This window comes from Cherax quadricarinatus, chromosome 85 (genome assembly GCF_038502225.1).
Source record: "Cherax quadricarinatus isolate ZL_2023a chromosome 85, ASM3850222v1, whole genome shotgun sequence".
Taxonomy (NCBI): domain Eukaryota; kingdom Metazoa; phylum Arthropoda; class Malacostraca; order Decapoda; family Parastacidae; genus Cherax; species Cherax quadricarinatus.
In genome coordinates, this window is record NC_091376.1 from 14188757 (window position 1) to 14207283 (window position 18527).

The following is an 18527-nucleotide window of genomic DNA, read 5'->3' on the forward strand; positions in this document are numbered from 1 at the left end:
GTGGTGGTGTTGCTAGTGGTGCTGTTGCTAGTGGTGTTGCTAGTGGTGGTGGTGCTGCTAGTGGTGGTGCTGTTGCTAGTGGTGCTGTTGCTAGTGGTGTTGCTAGTGGTGGTGGTGTTGCTAGTGGTGGTGCTGTTGCTAGTGGTGCTGTCGCTAGTGGTGGTGCTGCTAGTGGTGGTGGTGCTGCTGTTGCTACTGTCTTCTCAGTAACAAAACCTATACTCTTGTTCCCGGTACACCAGCATAGTCTTATTTCGGTCACTGTTCCTATTCCTAAAATAACTCCTCTCGCATCAATACAACTTTCTCTCCCTGAAACACCAGTTATTCACGAATCTAGCGTGTCTACGTACCTTATATAGCTGTGTATTGCGGGCAGAAAACTGTCTTTGTCGTAGCTCTGTATAAAACTCTTGTCGAGTCGACTTTCCCAGTGCTAGAAGACTAGAAGCTACCTCTAAACAACTTCCTTCGGTTAGAGATAGTATAATAAGCCATGTGACCTGTCAGGATATTTATTAATAAAAGTAAGATACCGGATATATTAAACATCTTTTCCAAATTTGCTTGTAACAGATAAGTGAACTGTAGATATAAATCCAGATGTTCTTCTGTGAACCTTTTTGAGGCCTTGTTCCTAAGTCTTTTGTGTATCCATATGTTCTTGTACTACCATCCACAGGATGGATATGGGGTGCACAATAAACTAGCCACTACCATCCACAGGATGGATATGAACATTAAAATGGTATAAAATACCGACAGGTTGTTAGGTAAGACACATATGCAACAGTTAGGTATCTTTATTTTGAAACGTTTCAAAATAAAGATACCTAACTGTTGCATATGTGTCTTACCTAACAACCTGTCGGTATTTTATACCATTTTAATGTTCAACCTGTCAGACACTGCAACACAAGGGTATCTTGGTACAGACCTGCAATCAACTTTTACAACCTCTACTAGTGAGAACGGCTGGATTTGAGAGGGACCTGACCTCCCAACATCTGAGTTCTTACCTCTCCTAGTGACCTACGTCTCACCTGTTGGCGCTATAAATAGGCTCCATCCTGTCACTTCATCTCCATATTGTTTCATTCTATGGAACAATGCTCTTCTCCAGACTGAGGGACTGACCACCTCAAAACTTTAAGGGTGATGGACTGATTACATCGTCTTCAAGTATCTTCTGCTTCTATCAACTTTTCTGTACTCGACTGAAGAAGCCTACTGTGTAGGCGAAACGTTTCAAAATAAAGATACCTAACTGTTGCATATGTGTCTTACCTAACAGGATGGATATGAGGTACACAATAAACTAGCCACCACCATCCACAGGATGGATATGAGGTACACAAACTAGCCACTACCATCCATAAGATGGATATGGGGTGCACAAACTAGCCATTACCATCCACAGGATGGATATGAGGTACACAATAAACTAGCCACTACCGTCCATAGGATGGATATGAGGTGCACAATAAACTAGCCACTACCGTCCATAGGATGGATATGAGGTGCACAATAAACTAGCCACTACCATCCACAGGATGGATATGAGGTACACAAACTAGCCACTACCGTCCATAGGATGGATATGGGGTGCACAATAAACTAGCCACAACGATGGCAAAATCTAAATCTTTGTGTAACTAGGAAAAAAATGGGTAAGGATAATAAATTCCGATCCCTTTTGGTCCTTGTGGTTGAGTCACACCTGCAAGGTGTTCCAGGGATCAACGCTCCCACGGTCCAGTCGTTTACCAGGCCTTCCTGTGAATCAGGGCCTGATCAATCAGGCTGTTAATGCCGGCGCCACGTAGTCCAACGTACGAACCACAGCCTTGCTGATGGGGTACATTGTTTAGGTAGTTTCCCCAAACTCGTAACTTTTGAGATTCCCGTCTTTCTACTCCAGGAGCCCGGCCATGGGTCAGGCTCATCTGGTGCTAGCCTAGTCAAGCAGCCTGTTGCTGCTGGAGGCCCGCTCTCCCACATATCTGTCCAGTAGCGAGTCTCGACTGTCGTAGACAGCAAGTAGAGTTCTACCTTTTGTAACAAAAAAAAGAGGTTCCGTGGGCACAATAAGAGAACACTGTATCAATATTCGTAGCCTTAAATTAATTAATATCTTACCAGAAGATATCAAACACTGCTGCAACAAGTGTAGAAGTCTTCGAGAGGAAACTAGACACGTATCTTCACTAGGTGACAAATCAACCAGGCTGTGATGGATATGTGGGGGAGCAGGCCTTCAGCAGCAACACCCTGGTTGACCAGGCTAGCACCAGACAAGCCTGTCCCATGGCCGGGCTCCGAGACTACTAACACTCGAAACTCATCAAAGGTAATGTAAATTTTTCACCTCTAGGGGCTGATCAGAGGACAAGCGTGAGGAGGGACCATAAATACCTAGTCTGGCGACGGTAACAGCAAAATCAATGGCAGTAGGAGCTGGTATGGCTGGGAGGGTAAGGTTGCTGCTCCCTCCGCTGTGTAAGAGTGGAACCATCCACGTTCTGGATGAATTTACACTGCCAGGTCAAAATAAGCCACCATTTTGGGCAGGAGAGAGAATTTTGGTTACCCTTTATTTTCCTGTGACTTTCCTGGCTCCGAATTTACACTCGACTGTGAAGACCGATGGAAAAAAGAGTTTTGCTCTGTATACAGCTTGACCATAGAGGGGAAAACATCAGCAGGCTACAGCAGGACTTGGTAAAGCTCTGGAGAGATGCTGCAGGATGCTGACAAGATGTAAGAGACCAGAGCAATATGATAGGATGCTTTATTGGCAGCGTTTCGCCCACGGTGGGATATATGAAGACTTTTTAACGAGGTGCTCAGATTTTACGGTTGTCTTGCAGCTTACTCTGTCCGTCGGGTTGGGTCTTCCTTCGGGTTGGGTCTTCCTTCGGGTTGGGTCTTCCTTCGGGTTGGGTCTTCCTTCGGGTTGGGTCTTCCTTCGGGTTGGGTCTCCCTTCGGGTTGGGTCTCTTCGGCTCCGTTTTTTTACCTTCGACACTTAACTCTGAGCCTGACATATGACCGGGCTACCCTTTCTTTATCCCCTGCTCAACCAGGCTGTTGCTATTAGCGGCCCGCTGGCCAAAATAGCCATCACAGCTTCACTGACCTCTTAACGTAGACAGCAGTGGGAAAAAAGCTTAGTGTAAGCTTTCCCTAGCACGCTTAAAACAGGGTCGCAACGGGACACCTAAGATTTGACCCAAAACATTTTGGCATCAAATCGTAAAGGAGATTAGGATTATGTTGATCCTTGAGGGGATGATACAGCACCGATTGTCCAATCACTGATCCACTTAATTATAATTAATCAGAATTAAGTTTGGCAGCTAGCTGGTCGCCAACAACAGCCTGGCTGACCAGAAAAGCATCGGACAAAGCCGGCCTAGGAAGTAGAAAATACTCCAAACCCGTCCAATTGTATTAACACCTCGGCAGTTTCCCACGGAGGTACGGTGACCCAAAAAAGGAAAAGCTTTCACCATCATTCACTCCATCACTGTCTTGCCAGGGGCGTGCCGACACTGCAGTTCAGAAACTGTAACATCCTCACCCATCCTTCAGAGTACAGACACTCTACTTCCCACCTCCAGGACTGTAACATCCCCACCCATCCTTCAGAGTACAGACACTCTACTTCCCACCTCCAGGACTGTAACATCCTCACTCATCCTTCAGAGTACAGGCACTGTACTTTCCCACCTCCCAGGACTCGAGTCCGACTAACCGGATTATGGAATATACACAATGAAATTCGACCTGACAATGGCAGCCAAAACAATTGTTTAGTGTCAGTTTACAGATCAGGATAAGGAAATAGTTTGAGAAGGACCTACCTAGTATGGGCCAGTAGGCAGACTGCACTGTTCCTTTATATTCTTAATAAACTAAATGTGTAGGGTGATACCCAGATAAAATTGAGAAGGACCAATAACGGATATTGTTAGCAAAACTGGTTCAGTGTTGCTACCCTATTCTGTGTGGTAGTGGGCACAAGAGCTTACTAGATACCCACTGTCACGTGTAGTCAGGCAGTACGGGGCTTACCTAGTGCTTAAGTCAGCTTGAGCTGACTTCAGTAGAGCAGTGAGGATACTTGTAATGGAGCAGTTGGCACTAATTATGAAATGTAGTAATGTCTCTTAGCTCTTGTCTCTCCTGAAGTGTGATTGAACCTGGGAGACCTGGTCTCTCTTGGAGTCGTGAGACTAACCTTGGGAGACTTGGTCTGGGCCATGGGAAAGATCTTATCCAATGCTTCCTAACATAGTTAAGTATCCCATCAGTGGTTCGTCAGCTCTGAGGTTCACGGGTTCTGTTCCACCAGAATAACTAAGGGAAATACGAATGGGTAGAAAGGGACAGGTGTTCTGAGAGGAGGATAGTGAGGGAGAGAGGGAAAGAGGGAGGGGCTGAGGTAGGTAGATAGGCAGATAGGTAGGTAGATAGGCAGATAGGTAGGTAGATAGGCAGATAGGTAGGTAGATAGGCAGGGGTAAAGGAACTGATTATAACATCTGTCATGGATAGCAGATGTTGGCTTAGTAATGGTGATCAACACTGTGTGTGTGTGTGTATCCTTGACTCACCTGACGTCATCTTTCCGTGTGTTCCTGGTGACGTCTCACTGACGTCTCACCGACCATATGATTTATGACATCATACTGACGTCATACGCAGAAGCCACGAGTCTGACGTCATGTGAGTTATATCAGCTAGTATACTTTACGTATATTATATATGCATTTTATGTATATTGCGTATATATGTATAGATGTATTTGTGTATGTATTATGTTATGTATAGATGTATATTTGTTTGTACATACAGTATATTCATACATGGGATGAGTCTGTGTATAATTAAATACACATTGGTAAAAAACGTTAAGCACTGGGTACAAGGTATTTATTGGTACCCACATTAGGGCGTCTTGGTGCCCAGGTGTTGGCAGGTGTGCAACACTATCTTGTGTAAGATTTGTGTTGCAGCTCGTTGTATTAAGTATCAATGTTTATTTAGGAGTACAATACACGTTGAGCTCTCGTACCACGTACAAGCACGGACGCAGGATCCATACACAGCTTTAAGAAGAGGTATGATGCTTATGGAACAGGGAGTGTGCGCACCTAGTAGCGACCAGTGAAGACGCGGAGCCAGCAGCTGTGACTCGACTCCTGCAACCACAAATAGGTGAATACGTACACACACACACACACACACACACACACACACACACACACACACACACACACAGACGTACCTAGCATGGATCAAAATAGCTTCAGTGATCCATAACTTGATCCATTGGCATAAACCGGTTCAGTGGGTCGTGTCCTGGTTCCCACTGTCAACGTAATCTCAGGAGACTGCCGTGGCATCATAGGATTAAACTGTAGTATATACCTTTGATTAGTATCTAAGTCTTGCTACGCCCGGCCATGGGCCAGGCTCGTCTGGGGTTTGCCAGGTCAACCAGGATGATGCTGCTGGAGGCCCGCCGCCCACATATCCATCACGGCCTGGTTGATTTGGCACCTGACCTGGTTGATCTGGTATTGTACAGGCTACTGTGTTGTGAAATATGGTATATTGTGTTGCATATATTGTTACTGACAAACCAAAACCCACAGCTTCGCGTTTGCACGGATCTACTGGCCCATACAAGGCAAGTCATTCTCAAACAATCTTCAGTGCTTTAGCAAGTGACTTACTTAAAGATTCCTTACCTGGTTGGTTTGCCCCGACCTTTAAATCCGGTCTCAGTGAAACCTGTTAAACCGGCAAGCAACAGCACTGCTGATTATACCTGTAAAGGTAATTTAGTTATTAACCTAATTTTATTTTTAGCATAATTAACAACGGTTAATGATTAAGACGTATGTACAACAGTTGTGCCAGGCAGCGGCTTCATCAGTCCTAAACGAAGAAGAATGGTGAAGTTCAGGAGTAGTTTGAGGTAGTCAGTCCCAGAGCCTGGAGTCAATGTAATCAGTCCATATTTTTAAGTCTGCGTCAGACATGTGGTTTTCTTTCTTACCTCAGTGTACGAGGCCTGGTCATGGAGCGGGCCGCGAGGTCGAAGACTCCCGGAACACCCTAGTTATTAATACTGAAAGTAATTTCAGCTGATAGCTTCAGTGTGGTCAAAGTCATGTCTGTCTTCCCATTTAGCTCCCCACGTACATTAGCCACCTATAGCTAGGAGAAACGTGGAAAGTTAGGTAACATTTCGCCCACAAGATGAGCATAGCTGACGTTGGAAAGTACTCTTAAGAACACTACAGGAGGCATACTGGCCCATACTAGGTAGGTCCTCTCAAACGCACTGTTTACGCTGTGACCCTGAAACCAGCTGTCCTCCCTTACTGATGTAATCACCAGGGGATACTGGCTTCCAGCACAGCTTGAACTAGGAAAATTTTTCTCGAAGATTTACGTATGTAACATACACTTGTACCAGAGCAAGGCATTGAAAAATTCTGATCTCCCCCCCCCTCGTCTTCTACCTAGGAACCGTCATTTAGCTACTGACGAACCCGTTCCCGGGGACAGGACACCGTCTATAATTCTCGAAATACTGGGGACAGGAATGTTCTTGCAGGTAGACTATTGGAGACTATACAGTGACTGATTCTGTGTAATCGTCGTCTTCTCTCAAGAGACTAGGTAAGAACCAGACGAACCTGGTCCAGGAGTGGGGAAAAACGTCTCTGGACTTGCCAAATGTTATAAAGAATCTTGAAAGGAACCGGATGTCTGCTTCCCTATTTGCTATCAAACCTGACTGCCTCTCATTCCTGGGTTCTTTTCCCGTAAATCCAAGAATCCAATGGTTATAAAATCCACTAACTTTCCTAGTCTGATTTAACGACTCATAGACTGCTATTGACAATATTGTTGGCAGTCATATTGCTACATTACATTAGTCTCCTGACCTGAGTATTTAAGACGGCTAAATAATGTATTGAGAGTTGTATTAAGCTTAAAAACGAGTCTGTTGACCCAGATAAAGCGCCTTGTTACTTAACAAGTGGTTCCATGACCCACACTCTGCGTACATGAACTAGTTATCTGACCTCACCTCGTGATGTTGCAGTATTTGCTTCTAGCTTCTGCAACATATACACCAACAGGTGCCGCTGTTGCCTGACGCTACAATACAACAGATGCCGCTGTTGCCTGACGCTACAATACACCAACAGATGCCGCTGTTGCCTGATACAATACAACGGATGTCACTGTTGCCTGTTACAATACAACGGATGTCACTGTTGCCTGATACAATACAACGGATGTCACTGTTGCCTGTTACAATACAACGGATGTCACTGTTGCCTGACGCTACAATACACCAACAGATGTCACTGTTGCCTGACGCTACAATACACCAACAGATGTCACTGTTGCCTGACGATACACCAACGGATGTCACTGTTGCCTGACGATACACCAACAGATGCCACTGTTGCCTGACGATACACCAACAGATGTCACTGTTGCCTAACGATACACCAACAGATGCCACTGTTGCCTGACGATACACCAACAGATGTCACTGTTGCCTGACGATACACCAACAGATGCCACTGTTGCCTGACGATACACCAACAGATGTCACTGTTGCCTGACGATACACCAACAGATGTCACTGTTGCCTGACGATACACCAACAGATGTCACTGTTGCCTGACGATACACCAACAGATGTCACTGTTGCTCTACCACAGAGGTGAACACAATTTGCTTTCGTTTCTTTTTTGTACCTTCGTCTATCACTGCATTTTTTTTTAGCTGCAGTGACCTATGTCACTGCTCCATAAATGTCAAATTTAAGTGGTTCTGGGATGATATTCCTGTGATAAACCCGTCAGGTATATCTCTCCCTCACCCCCTCCATAGATTGTAAATAAAATTTAGTTAGAAAGGGGAATTTCTAATTAAAAGTGATTAAAATAGACGAGCCTGGCCTATGGCCGGGCTCCGAGAGTGTAGACACACACTCGAAACTCATCAAAGGTAAAGTTGGGGTGTGTTCACGAGAGGAAGCAATCCTGCCAGAGTGCAAAACTTCTAACTGGCTTCCATTTCACATTTGAGAGGATGGTAGTTACCTTCCCTGGGCTCTGGCTGGTTCTATGGTATTTTGGGGCGAGACGTCACCTTCAGGGAATTATGGTAATGGTGGCTGGGACGAGCGGAAGTTTTCCATTTCGTTGCCAAAACTGAGGTTGTGGGACAGCGGGGCCTCAAGCAGCAACAGCCTGGTTGACCAGGCAAGCACCAGACGAGCCTGGCCTATGGCCGGGCTCAGAGTAGAGAAACTCTCGAGACTCTTCAAGGTATATTAAAGGTGGTAATAACGAAGAGTGTGTAGTCTCGTTAGTAAGACTGCCACATCTGTCACACACCTGTCTTCTCACACACCTGTAATGAGAAAAACTGGGAAGAGTATCCCTAGTGTATTCGTAGAAGTGCCAAACCAGTATGGGTTACTTGACTTTTGCATAAACAAGACTGAGCCATTTAATACACTGCTAAAGTGTAGATAAATGGCTCCGAGAACCGACAAGTTGATAAATTACACATGTACAACACTTGGGTATCTTCATCAGTCCAATACAAAGAAGAATGAAGTTCAGGAGTGAGGTGATCAGTCCCTCAGCCTGGAGTCGATGTAATCAATCAACCAGTCTTGAAAATTGATGGATTGATTACATACTCCAGACTGAGGGACTGATCACCTCACTCCTGAACTTCACCAGTCTTTTGTATTGGACTGATGAAGCCAGTGTGGTACACACGTCTAATTTTTCAGTTATTGTAAATACACAGTTTTATATTAAACTCTAATCTTCCCTTATCATTCTTTCCCAATTATGGTATACAGGTGTATGGTTTGTATACACAGGTGTATGTTTATACATACTGTATGTCAATGTATACGTGTGGAAATGATGGGACAGTGACATCTAAGATTATTTCTCAGTCGTTCAACTAACATTTGTCTAAATGTTTGTTAATTTCTTGTATATTTGTCAGTGTACAATTGTATACGCACATACCTGTGTATATACACTCAATTTACGTCAATCCTTACTTAGGGATTCGATGTTTTTAGTTATGGTCACTTGGTCTCTAATGACGCTCGTAGTCCACCTAATTGTGCAGTAGATAAGTTTTAAACCACACTAGATGTCAGTAAAATAAACCCTTTATTTGGGCTAATATCGTCTTTCTAAGGGAAAGGGAATCCTACACCGTAGCTGGTAACTGTGACGCCCCTGGACGATAGATTGTCAGAAGGGGATGATGGAAGTAGGTATCTTCAGACCCCCATTGCGTGTTTTTTCTCTGGTCTTCCTCCTTAATTACGAATAGGTAATTACCTAGTTGCAATTTCCTCGTTTTAATCTTTTTCTCATCCTATATGACCTTGCCCACCTTTTATTTCCTTTATCCCCTTCTCTCGTTTATCACAGCTTCCCGCGTGTCCTTACCAATGGGAGACTTTACTATGTCCCACTGAAGTCCCAGTTAAGGCTGATAAGCGAAATTCATTCTCTGTGATGACATATGACGGGAGAAACTTAAGCTTTTGTTCCCACGATAAGCCTTTACCAGAGTACAAAGGACGTAGTGAGTGTTCCCACTAAGCAGCTATCGTAGTTACAATAATAGAAGTGTTAGTCCTTGAGTCTGATGGGTGTTCAGTCCCTTAGCCTTGATTAATCTTAAGCAGATGCATAGAATTGGAGACTTGTATATGGGGGGGGAACAGAGAGAGAAGTTGAAGACATCATGACAGGTGGGCGGGGCCCGCTAGTGGAAGTAAGTCATGCCAAAGACTTGGGTCGGAGGTTAGCAATAAAGTTGCAGATATCCCCCGTCTACCATGATTTTGTGGTGTTTGTCAGTTGCAGAAATATAGTTGTACAGGGTTAGACAGGGCCTGGAGTATACTAGGAGGGTGCTCATAGGGTCAGCATCCCCTCGGCCCGGTCCGTGACCAGACCTGATTAAGATTGTTCTCCTGTAGACTGAGTTCTGGAATCACCTTCAGACTGTTGGCAATGGTGGTCAAAATTACAACCATAGTTTTTATAAGGGTGGAAGGGTAAGCCAGTGGAAGGCCTCGGTCAGACGACCTAAAGCTCCAGCTGCGGGTCATCATATAACTAAGACCAGCGTCAGGAAATGCTTGCCCTGTTTCCTGACAAACTTTACCCATTCTCAAGCTGCTGACTACAGCAAGCCTCTCTAATTTCCCCTCAGTTTTGTCCATACAAAATTTGCTGGAGCTTTGATAATCTGTCAAAGTAGTGTAGATGCTAATTTTAACCCAAACAAGATAGGTTAACATGTTAATTTCTACTTGTAACGTGAGTGGTTAGCGTCCACTATTCTCTACGACATAAAAACCCTAAATCTTCAATGTTTTGTGTACGTTTTATCTTTCAGATAGCTGGTTATCTAGTCATTGTTCTTGTTCGTAACTCTGGTTGTTTTTGTGTGTGCTGTGTGTGGTTTTAGTGGTACATAGGTTGTGTTTTTCTCGTTCAGTGATCTTTTAAAGGCAATTATACCTTCCTCTCAGCCTCTGTTCGTTCTCCTGGGGAGGCTTCACGTGGGTTCCTACTTCACGTGGGTTCCTACTTCACGTGGGTTCCTACTTCACGTGGGTTCCTACTTCACGTGGGTTCCTACTTCGTGGGTTCCTACTTCGTGGGTTCCTACTTCGTGGGTTCCTACTTCGTGGGTTCCTACTTCGTGGGTTCCTACTTCGTGGGTTCCTACTTCACATGGGTTCCTACTTCACGTGGGTTCCTACTTCACGTGGGTTCCTTGTGGCGTTTAGTTGCTGTTGGTAGTGACACACAGGATAGCTATAAAGCCGATGGTTTGTGGTGAAGTGATGGGTGTGTTCATTTGTGATGACTGTGACCATTGACTGTGGTTGAGCAGTGTTCTGATAGGTGGGTTAGTGTGACTTTGTAAATGGTCCAAGTCGGACCTTTGTTCCAGTCATGGTATTGTGTCTTTTTAATCTTTTCAGGTGGGACATTTTTATTCTAACCGGGTTTAGGAGAGATCCTAGATAAGTCAAAGGTGCCAAATTTATTAAAGGCTGATGATGGTCCTGGAAGGCTTGAAACGTCTTCTGAACGTTTCCTTCATAAGTGAATTATTGCATATACGATTTTATTTCTTTGAGAACTGCCTTGGTTGCCTTTCAAGGGGCCAAGAGGCATTCCCCTTTAATCTCCCTCCACCCCCTAATCTCCCTTCACCCTGACGGGAGAGAAAGTGGATTGGGGGAGTTGAGATAGTCGATTTCGGGGGTGTACGACCCCCCTAGACCAGGCTGAAACCCCTGTAACTAATACTGTATTCTGTACAACTATCACCACCCACTGATTTGTGGGTGTCAGTTGTGTGAACACTTCTCCATCAAGGGGGCTAAGCCCCCCCTGTGTTTTCCAAGTGTACTTGTATGATTTTGCATCACGAGGCGAAATCTCTGGCTTCTGCCCGAGCTCATCTCTTCACATTTGTACGAAATCCGGACGAAAATAGGTCGGCAGATTTGTGTTTGTGGACTTCGAGTGTCTACTCCCGGGGCCCGGCCATGGGCTAGGCTCGTCTGGTGCTAGCCTGGTCAACCAGGCTGTTGCTGCTGGTAGCTCGCTGACCTCTCCCACATATCCATCACAGCCTGGTTGATCTGGCACTTGTCCAGCTTCCCCGTGAAGACTACGCCATCTTGTTTACAAGTCTGTGACGTCATTGGACTGGATATATTCGCATCATTACCTATAATAATCTAAGTTCCACAATTTGTTTTAATGGAATAAGTATTTTGAAGGGGGGAGGGGGGTAAATAATGCAAAATTTCTTGATATTTAAATAAATTATTGAATTTTTCAGATCGAGAGGCAAGATGGGCAGCCTAATAGAAACAATGGTGGATGGATACAATGATCTTTTTACTAATAGACGAGGTAAGTTGCGTTTTTACGTTAATATATTTTGTTGATGCCTTTTCCAGGGGTCACAGCCCTTCCCCGCGGTCCGGTCTCAGACTAGGCCTGGCACCGGGCTGGCACCGAGGCCTGGTCGTTGACCGGGCCGCGGGGGCGTTGATCCCTGGAATACCCTTCAGGTAGGCTAGCACCAGACGAGCCTGGCCCATGGCCGGGCTCCGAGAGTAGTAAGACTCGTGAAACTCTTCAAAGGCATATCAAAGGACCAGGCCCTGATCTACCTAGAGGTTAGTTGATACTCAGCTCATGGGCCCGCCTCCTGCACCACTATAATCGGCATTATACCTATTATTTTGACCTTTTGAATTGTATACCTACTCACGAAGCTGTGTACAAACGTTCCACCATGTCAAATTATTCTAATCATCACTCGCATGCTAAATAAATAGTTCCTAACATTCCTATGGCCTTGAGGCCAGACAGCGATGATCATCACAACTAGTTTCTCTGTGACACTAGTTTAATTTAAACGGTTAGTCTAGTGTTGTGTTGTGTGTTTGTGTTTAGTGTGTACTCCTACACTGCTTTCATAGCAAAGGGGTAGGGGAGTGTGGTGGGGTTACTACCTCCTCTAATGGATGGGGAGGTAGAAACTCCCCCATCCACACCCTACCCACCCACCAACCCATATCAATATCTCCCCCCACCAACCCATATCAATGTCTCCCCCACTCCTCTACCCCCTCACCTCCCCATTATAACCCATGACCACTAAGCACTTGGGTTCGTATTATTAAAAATAGAGGTAGTGTGTATGTGTGTATATGTATACATGTTACTGTGTATGATACGTCCATGGGTTCATTACGTATATTTTCCTAATTGTATCACACTTGATACACAATATCGTGACTGGAACATTACACAAATAACCCACTACGTTAGTAGTGGATTATTTGTGTATGACTAGTTAATGGGGGACAAAAACTAGGACAGAGGTCATTAACTAGCAGTTCTGGTTAGTACTGGTCCGCAAGTCCTACGACCTTCCTTTCCTCCTTCCCAGGAATCGCCCACAGATATCTACAGAAAATTACACATCCACTACCCATATTTACGTCTTGGCGACGCACCAGCACCATTCTCCATGCGGTTGAAACACTGCGTCAGTGTGAGTAAAATCAGCATTCGTGTCCTCTACGCCTCTCGCACGAACGTACGCCAGTACCATGGAAAGCGTATTGTTTGTGTACCCTTGTCACACCGGCTACCTTTCACTAATGGTGCTATCAATAATAAACCAGGCAGACTGGGTGCAATCCTGCTCAAAGGAGTGTTAATGGGAGGTGCTTGAGTTGTAATGCGTGTTTAACTTGAGGTTAGTGTTTGTGTGGTGTTTGTCGTTGTGTGGTGTTGGTGTGTAACACTGATAGGTACTGTTGATAAAGCGCTCGGTGGGTATAATCTACACACATTGCGCAAGCTTTATAACCAGGTGTGTAGGTGCACACTTTTAGGAGGAAGCGTCAGTCAGGTGTGTGGGGACACTACCAGGTGTGTAGGACACCTCAATCCAGGTATAGTTGAGCTGTACCCTGCCAGGTATATACCAGATAATCATACCTAGCGAGATTTTTTCCTAGTCTCCCCATGTTGAGGCCTTCGTGTTGGTAGCCTCTGACCAGGCTACTGTTGTCGGCTCCCTGCCTCTCCCATCAGGAATAGCGAGGGGTGATATTTAAACGTGGAAATATTGAATTAATGTACGCCCCAACCATGACACAATGCTACTTGCCCCTTTTGACATATCGAATCTTACTGCCATGTTCTTGTCGAGGTACGTAATCTTTCAGAGATTGTCCGAATCTTTTGATGCTGTTGAAATCTCTTATGATCAAATCTGATTACTCCCCAATCCCAAGGTGGCACAGTGGCCCCTACGGATTTATCGCTTATTCATGAAATTTTGGAATATTATTAGGCCTGGTCGTAAAGTGTTCTTATCAAGCTCTTGGACCAAAGAATTGAGAGATGTGCTACTGTCTTTCAGCACTTCGTGAAGATAGACTGAAGTTGAAGGTATGGGAATGTTGCCAGATCAACCAGGCTGTGATGGATATGTGGGGCAGCGGGCCACCAGCAACAGCAACCTGGTTGACAGGTAAAAATCAGACGAGCCTGGCACATGGCCGGGCTCCGGGAGCAGAACAACTCTGAACTCCACGAAGATATGTATCGGCAGATTGTAAAGATGCAATGCTGGTAACGGCTTTCTGAAGACGTTTCGCACATCAGACGCATCAATTCACAATGTACGAAACTTGTACAGCTAAATCCGTAGCCATAATTGTGCTTCTTGCCCTAGTGAAGACAGTTTTTTAGCACCATAGTTGGAACTTAACTTTGTCGACAGATGCGCGACGAGTCGCCCATGTCTTCGTTATGCGTCGCCCATGTCTTCGTTATGCGTCGCCCATGTCTTCGTTATGCGTCGCCCATGTCTTCGTTATGCGTCGCCCATGTCTTCGTTATGCGTCGCCCATGTCTTCGTTATGCGTCGCCCATGTCTTCGTTATGGGTCGCCCATGTCTTCGTTATGCGTCGCCCATGTCTTCGTTATGGGTCGCCCATGTCTTCGTTATGGGTCGCCCATGTCTTCGTTATGCGTCGCCCATGTCTTCGTTATGCGTCGCCCATGTCTTCGTTATGCGTCGCCCATGTCTTCGTTATGCGTCGCCCATGTCTTGGTTATGCGTCGCCCATGTCTTCGTAATGCAAGAGGACCTGGCGAGGTCCATAAATTGTATTACCAAAACACAAAGGTGGGTCTGTCATGTGCTAGACCTGTTTTGGGTCATCTGACCGATGTCTTCCGCTCCCCTTCGTGAGGTTGAAAAAAAATCTTTTGAACAGTAACACGTACATCAATCTGGTGTGTTTATTCTCCGATATTTCGGCTGTTTAGCGGGTTTCTTCAGATTAAGACTAAGCCTGGAAAATTACAGCTGTTTAGCAGTCTTCAGCTAAAGACTTAAGACTGATAAGCAATCGAAAAGGCTCGGGAATACTTTCCTAGCTGTTAAACGGGTTACTAGCCCACTTAAAGTGCTTCGTATTTCATTAATCTAACTCTGGATTCATTAGGGGGGGGTGAATTAGACACAAGTAAGACACTCGGGCATCTCAATGAAGATGCCAAAATCCTGTACGTGTCTAATTTATCAACTTGTCGGTTCTCGGAACCATTTGTCTACAGTGACCCGGGTTATAGTAACATCTGCCCGCATCTTTATCGAGTTTCCTCCAGATACATCGTCTTTAAAATTCTCTTTGGTAGTTCCCCTTTGTTTCTCTCTCTCTCTCTCTCTCTCTCTCTCTCTCTTTCTCCGTGTATTGGCTTTACCTCTCTCCCAGTCCCTGGTTTGCTGGTATTGATCTACCTTCGGCATAGTTTGTGTACAGTCAGGCTGGGAATTACTGTTGTGACGTCAGTGTTCGCTTACCTCTGTTGGCTGGGAGACCAGCACAGGCTCTGTTTACCTTCTGTTTGTTGCTTTTCCCTTGCTTGCTTTTCCCTCGCTTGCTTTTCCCTCGCTTGCTTTTCCCTCGTTTGCTTTTCCCTTGCTTTTCCCTCGTTTGCTTTTCCCTTGCTTGCTTTTCCCTCGTTTGCTTTTCCCTTGCTTGCTTTTCCCTTGCTTGCTTTTCCCTTGCTTGCTTTTCCCTTGCTTCCTTCTAGCCTGCCTCTCCATTTTCTCCACACTTCCTTTCCTCTCACGCCCTCCCCCCCATAGCTTCTTCCTTATTTACTCCCTTCTTTATGTCCTTTTTCCTTATCTCCTTCCCTCGTTCCCGTCTTCTGCCCTTTCCGTGTGTGGGACAGGTAGTGGACCACTGACCTTTTTTTCGTATGCGCATCTTGCTTCAAACAGGTATAATATCGTAGACGGGGAAGATATGAGTAATTTCTCTAAAACCAGAGTAAAAGTCGAGCCATCAAATTGCCGCCTAATCCTGACCTTAGTAGGCAAATTAGTCATATACAGCTGGTAAAAATATAATTGATGTAATCTGATTCGTGTGAATACTGATTCACAAGGGTCGTTCCTGCCCGACAATTTGCCGGTTATTTTTAGTCAAGTCTTAAAGCGGTGAGCCACGAATGGTTTTTGAGAAGGATTTGCCTTGTATGGGCCAGTAGGCCTGCTGCAGTATTCCTCCTTTGTTCTTAAATCGTAATAATACGGGAGTTTGAACCCATGGCAAGTGTCCTTAATCAGGCCAGTGCGTTAACCACTTACCCGTTCCGTGATTTATATTTTTAGATTTCTGTAAATATTTTGATAGCATCACACAAAATACTTGAAGGTTACAGCTCATGGTATTGGGGGGGGGGGAAAGTTACCGTATTTTGTGGCTTATTAGACGCATTTTTTCCATTAAATGTCTCCCAAAACCAGCCTGCGCCCTATAAACTGAAGGTCAGTGACGGGAGCTACAAGTTTGGGGTGGGGGTGGGGGGTTCTGTAGCTCTCCCAGTTACGTCCGATGCTGAGCCATTGAATCTTAAGACAAGTCTTATAAGCTGCGTCTTATAAGCCGCAAAATACGGTATGTCGTGGATGGAGGCGTGGCTGGTCAAGAGGAAGCAAAGGTCTGCTTAAAGCGAGTGAAATCTAAGTGGGGCCCAGTTACCAGTGGCGTCCCACAAGGATCAGTTTTAGGCCCACCGTTGTTCATCATTTACATATGGGTCTCCAAACTACGTCCTGCAGGAACTTCAAATATTTATTAGTAGTAAAACTAATGAAACATTATTTTGTCTGTTCATTTAAATTTTATATTTGACTCGTTTTATTCCTTTGGCCCGTAAAAAAATATATGTGGCGGCCGTAGTGGAAAGTTTGGAGATCCTTACCTACCTGGAGGGTATTCCAGGGATCAAATCCCCCGCTGCCCGGTCCATGACCAGGCCTCTCGGTGGATCAGAGCCTGATCAACCAGGCTGTTACTGCTGACTGTGACTGTAGATGTTAATCATAATGCAGGGAAAGTCTTAAGTCAAGGTAATCAGAAATGTGAAAGTCAGTGCGACGGGACATGAACAAACTCAAATAAAAAGCTAATTGAATTTATATAAAGTATGAGTCGAAAGGTTGAATTCCAGCTCTGCATCACTAGCAAGGCCTCACTTGCAGCTCAGTTCTGGTCTCCGTACTACAAAACAGATATAAATGCGTTAGGGAATATCTTCTGAAGAGGACCCAAGAATGGGGTCGAAATTTACAGATCACTGTCTTCAGAGTGTCTCCACGTGGGTTATTGACAACTGATAAATATTCATTGCACTTTATTCATAAATACAGTTAATTCCACTGTTTCGATTCTTCACACGAGGATAGATCCACGACCCTGAACCTACATCTTAAAAAATAGCATGGGCCAGTAGGCCTACTGTGACATTTTATTGTGGTAACTTTTCATTCTTCAGCTTTGTCAAGTTCCTGGAGAGGGAAACGTCGCCACGAAATGTTGCATTGATTGCAAGATTCCCTTTACCTAACATAATCGGTAATTCCATCAATATTACAGTAGGCCTACTGTAGTTATTCTCATCCTGTTCCTATAGACTAATATAGTTGCACGCTGTTGCTACTTAACTGTTACCCGTTACCTAACTGTTCGGAAAGTACCATACGTAATTATCTTTGACTTCGACTCAGCACTTTGTAAATCACAACCTTCCCGCTGTAAATTTCCCCTCTGTAAATCTCTGGTGTCATTCTCCCCCCTCCCCTTCCCGCTATAGCAGTGGCGCCAGTGCCTGGCACTGCCTTCTACCGGTAATAATGGTCTTTTGTTTGGCACTCATTGATTACTGGCAGTGTTTGTGGTTTTGTCTAGTGCAGTGACCGCAGCGATGCGTGGGGGAGGTAGTAATGGTCGTAGGGAGGGGGTGGTAGGAGAGTAGTGGTTGCAGGGGGGGGAAGGTATTACCTCCCTGGGTAGTTGCTGTCTACCAACTTTGGGTTGCTAGCACAGAGATGATTTGGCAGGTGCTGCACGCATGGGGGGCGCAGTGGATAGGTGCTGCACGCATGGGGGGCGCAGTGGATAGGTGCTGCACGCATGGGGGGCGCAGTGGATAGGTGCTGCACGCATGGGGGGCGCAGTGGATAGGTGCTGCACGCATGGGGGGCGCAGTGGATAGGTGCTGCACGCATGGGGGGGCGCCGGGGATAGGTGCTGCACGCATGGGGGGCGCAGTGGATAGGTGCTACACGCATGGGGGGTACATAGGTGCCGCATGCACGGCTGGGAGGGGAGGATGCCTTGTACCACAAGCACTGGAGAGGTGGGAGATGCTTCCTGGTCTGGTGTTGTAACTTTTAGTGTTAATATCCTGGGCCGGCCGCCCATCACAGCACACAATCCTCTAGCTCAGCAGACTGCTGTCTAAGTCTGCTGATGCACAATCCCTGCTGTTCAACTCTTGTTCGGTCAGTCATTTCTTTCT

The 18527-nt window shown here is 45.4% G+C and overlaps 1 protein-coding gene across 3 annotated transcripts in view; it reads left to right on the forward strand.

The window, feature by feature from the left end:
- The window catches only part of LOC128703137 (very long chain fatty acid elongase AAEL008004), a 135034-nt gene that overhangs the window by 64744 nt on the left and 51763 nt on the right, over nt 1-18527 (forward strand). For all 3 annotated transcript variants that reach the window (XM_070103443.1, XM_053797692.2, XM_053797691.2), the window contains exon 2: nt 11958-12031. In XM_070103443.1, the coding sequence (XP_069959544.1) occupies nt 11971-12031 (61 nt within the window). In that variant the 5' untranslated portion in view covers nt 11958-11970. The remainder of the gene's footprint in view (nt 1-11957; nt 12032-18527) is intronic.